At 40.7% G+C, this 3,943-nt stretch overlaps 1 protein-coding gene across 1 annotated transcript; it reads left to right on the top strand.

Annotated features, from left to right (window-relative positions):
• The first annotated feature begins 2,919 nt into the window (after positions 1–2,919).
• LOC139178242 (histone H4) lies at positions 2,920–3,324 on the top strand. Its single transcript, XM_070775595.1, has one exon. The coding sequence runs from the start codon at positions 2,946–2,948 to the stop codon at positions 3,255–3,257; it is 312 nt and encodes a 103-aa protein (XP_070631696.1). The 5' UTR covers positions 2,920–2,945; the 3' UTR covers positions 3,258–3,324.
• The last annotated feature ends 619 nt before the right edge of the window (positions 3,325–3,943 follow it).

Genomic DNA, 3,943 nt, shown 5'->3' with positions numbered 1-3,943 from the left:
AGTCTTGATCCCTGTCTCATGTACAATGTCACAAACCTCATTCCATAGTTCATCAGGCACTCTATCAGATCTAGACCTATCAGATCAGAAATAGAAAATCTGTTTCTCACTTCCAGTGTATAATCATAAGGGATTTGATTTAGGTCAGACCTGAATGGTCTAGTGGTTTTCCCTACTTTCTTCAATTTAAGTCGGAATTTGGCAATAAGGAGTTCATGGTCTGAGCCACAGTCAGCTCCTGGTCTTGTTTTTGCTCAGTGTATAGAGCTTCTCCATCTTTGGTTGCAAAGAATATAATCAATCTGATTTTGGTGTTGACCTTCTGGTGATGTCCATGTGTAGAGTCTTGTCTTGTGTTGTTGGAAGAGGGTGTTTGTTATGACCAGTGCATTTTCTTGGCAAAACTCTATTAGTCTTTGCCCTGCTTCATTCCGTATTCCAAGGCCAAATTTGCCTGTTACTCCAGGTGTTTCTTGACTTCCTACTTTTGCATTCCAGTCCCCTATAATAAAGAATCACAATAATTTCCTGGGAAATAATTGTTCCATATATACAAAATAGAGCCCAGAAGTAAGACATTTTTGTAGAATCCCTAGGAATTTATGAGGCTTCCCAGGTTGCACTAGTCATAAAGAATCCACCTGCCAATGCAGGAGATGCAAGAGACACAGATGTGATTCCTTGGTCAAGAAGATCTCTTGGAGAAGTTAATGGCACCCTACTCCAGTATTCTTGCCTGGCAAATCCCATGAGCAGAGGAGCCTGGCAGGCTTTAGTCTATAGGGCTTCAAAGAGCTGGACACGACTGAGCACGTGCACACACGGGTGCACACACACACACACACACACACGGAATGTTTGCAAAGACTATATGTGCATGCAAGAGCAAACCTAGAAGAAATAAGGAATAAAGAGAATAATAGAGTTGACAATCTACGTTTGTGTGCTTAGTTGCTCAGACATTTCTGACTTTTGCGACCCATGGACCATAGCCTGCCAAGCTCCTCTGTCCATGTAACTTGAAAGTGAAGTCACTCAGTAGTGTCTGACTCTGCAACCCCATGGACTGTAGCCTACCAGGCTCCTCCGTCCATGGGGTTTTCCAGACAAGAATACTGGAGTGGATTGCCATTTTCTTCTCCAGGAGATCTTCCCGACACAGGGATTGAACCCAGGTCTCCTGCATTGTAGACAGACATTTTACTGTCTACGTCACCAGGGAACTTAACCAGGCAAGAATACTGGAGTAGGTTGCCATTTCCTTCTACAGGAGATTTATCCAACCCAGTGATCGAACCCAGGTTTCCTGCTAGGGGCATTCTTTACCACTGGGCCACAGGGGAAACCCAAGAATTTATAATGGCCTAGAAAGTTAAGAAATTCTACACTAAATAGCCTTTTTTGAAACCAATATAATTTATATACATGTAAGTACACTCCTCATTCTGACTGGAATATTGGTAATATACATGACAAGGCATGTCTTTAAGTTTTTCAAACATAATGGCTAAACATTTTCAATGAAACTATCATTTCTAGGTGAAAAAATCTTCAATTTCCTACTAAACAGTGACTGAATGTGAAACTTTTATTGTTGCATAAACACATACACATTAACACACACCTGCATATATGGTTTTCTTTTTCTAAGTAAAAACTTTATTCTCCTTTTAAATGATCATTTTTTTTAAGCAGAGCAATTATTTAAAGTCTCTAGCCTCTCACAACTTAGCATAAAAAAGTTCCACTTCTATTTTTAAAACATAGAATTGCTATATAAAGTGCAAAATGATAGAATGTGAACATTCATTACATTTTAACAATTGAGTATTAATGAAGTGCCTTGCACACCAAATTACAATTAAATGAGTGGAGTTAATGTTAATTTAAATTACTTATTGTTTAACTCTTTTTTTAATTGGTAATTTCTTTCTAGATCTTTTTCTTCACCTTATACTAATATTCTTAAGGTTTGGCAATTCTTTAATGTTAGTGCAGTATAGCTATCGTGTATGGTAATACTTAACGAGGTAATAGCCAACAAGGTAATAGCCAGAGGAATTTGTGCCTATTGGTCTGTATTTTAGGGAGGTAAATGTCTATATAGATTTGGCAGAAATTAAATAAAATATGTGTGTGTGTGTTGCTCAGTCATGTCCAACTCTTTGCAACCCAATGGACTGTAGCCTTCCAGACTCCTCTGTCCGTGGAATTCTCCAGGCAAGAAGAGTGGAGTGGGTTGCCTTTCCCTTCTCCAGGGGATCTTCCCAACCCAGGGTTTGAACCTGGTTTCCTGCATTGCAGGCAGATTCTCTACGGTCTGAGCCACCCTCACTACCCCATATATATATTTATATATACAATTACGTAATTATTTATTTTCATTTTTGTATATGGGAACTTGGCAGACTTCTTTCTCAGGTTATTCGAAAGGCATGTTCTTATATTCCTCTTATGCTTCTTCATCCATAGCTTTAGTTTTTCAAATTTGGCCTCAAGATATTTTTCTGCTATGCTTTGTTATATTCACTAATGATTTTTACATTTATATACTTCTTTCTACACTGTGTTCTACTGATATGTATATTTTTCATGTAGAATATCATTATGTAATGTTTCAATTTCCAGTAGGAAAACTAAGATCATGGCATCTGGTCCCATCACTTCATGGCAAATAAATGGGGAAACAGTGTCAGATTGTATTTTTTTGGGCTCCAAAATCACTGCAGATGGTGATTGCAGCCATGAAATTAAAAGATGCTTACTCCTTGGAAGGAAAGTTATGACCAACCTAGACAGCATATTAAAAAGCAGAGACATCACTTTGTTAACAAAGGTCTGTCTGTCTAGTCAAGGCTATGGTTTTTCCAGTGGTCATGTATTGATGTGAGGGTTGGACTGTGAAGAAAGCTGAGAGTTGCTGTTGGTTTACTTTTCGTGAAACCATGTCTGGACGCGGCAAAGGCGGCAAAGGTCTGGGGAAAGGCGGCGCTAAGCGCCACCGTAAGGTTCTGCGCGACAACATCCAGGGCATCACTAAACCTGCTATCCGCCGCCTGGCTCGTCGTGGTGGTGTGAAGCGCATCTCCGGGCTCATTTATGAAGAGACCCGCGGGGTCCTGAAAGTGTTTCTGGAGAACGTGATCCGGGACGCGGTCACCTACACCGAGCATGCCAAGCGGAAGACAGTCACCGCTATGGACGTGGTCTACGCTCTCAAGCGCCAGGGCCGTACTCTCTACGGCTTTGGCGGTTAAGCTTTCCAGTTTGCTCTCAGGAGCTTGATTTCAACCAAAGGCCCTTTTCAGGGCCAAGAAAAAAAAAAAAAAGAAAGCTGATCGCTGAAGAATTGATGCTTTTGAATTGTGGAGTTGGAGAAGACTCTTGAGAGTCCCTTGGACTGCAAGGAGATCCAACCAGTCCATCCTAAAGGAGATCAGTCCTGGGTGTTCATTTGAAGGACTGATGCTAAAGCTGAAACTCCAGTACTTTGGCCACCTCATGTGAAGAGTTGACTCATTGGAAAAGACTCTGATGCTGGGAGGGATAGGGGGCAAGAGGAGAAGGGGACGACAGAGGATGAGATGGCTGGATGGCATCACCGACTCAATGGACGTGAGTTTGAGTGAACTCCGGGAGTTGGTGATGGACAGGGAGGCCTGGCGTGCTGCAACTCATGGGGTGGCAAAGAGTGGGACACAACTGAGTGACTGAACTGAACTGAACTGAATATAGAGACTGGTTATTAGAGGAACTTAATTTTCTGTATGGAATATCATTAATTCCCAATTGCTAATCTTCCAGCATTTATTCAGTGAATTTACCAGCACTGTAGGTTTTAAAACTTTATTTTCTCAGTATCAAATGCTGTGAAATGGTCATTAATTGAATACTCTCAAATAACTTATTTACTTATATTTTAACTCTTTTTATTTTTTTTCTC

This window comes from Bos indicus, chromosome 1, assembly GCF_029378745.1.
Source record: "Bos indicus isolate NIAB-ARS_2022 breed Sahiwal x Tharparkar chromosome 1, NIAB-ARS_B.indTharparkar_mat_pri_1.0, whole genome shotgun sequence".
In the NCBI taxonomy this organism is placed as follows: Eukaryota; Metazoa; Chordata; class Mammalia; order Artiodactyla; family Bovidae; genus Bos; species Bos indicus.
This window is presented reverse-complemented; position numbering and strand designations above follow the sequence as displayed.

What these genes read in the sequence shown, in the direction of transcription:
- LOC139178242 (XM_070775595.1), top strand. Translation starts at nt 2,946, where the DNA reads ATGTCTGGACGCGGCAAAGGCGGCAAAGGTCTGGGGAAAGGCGGCGCT.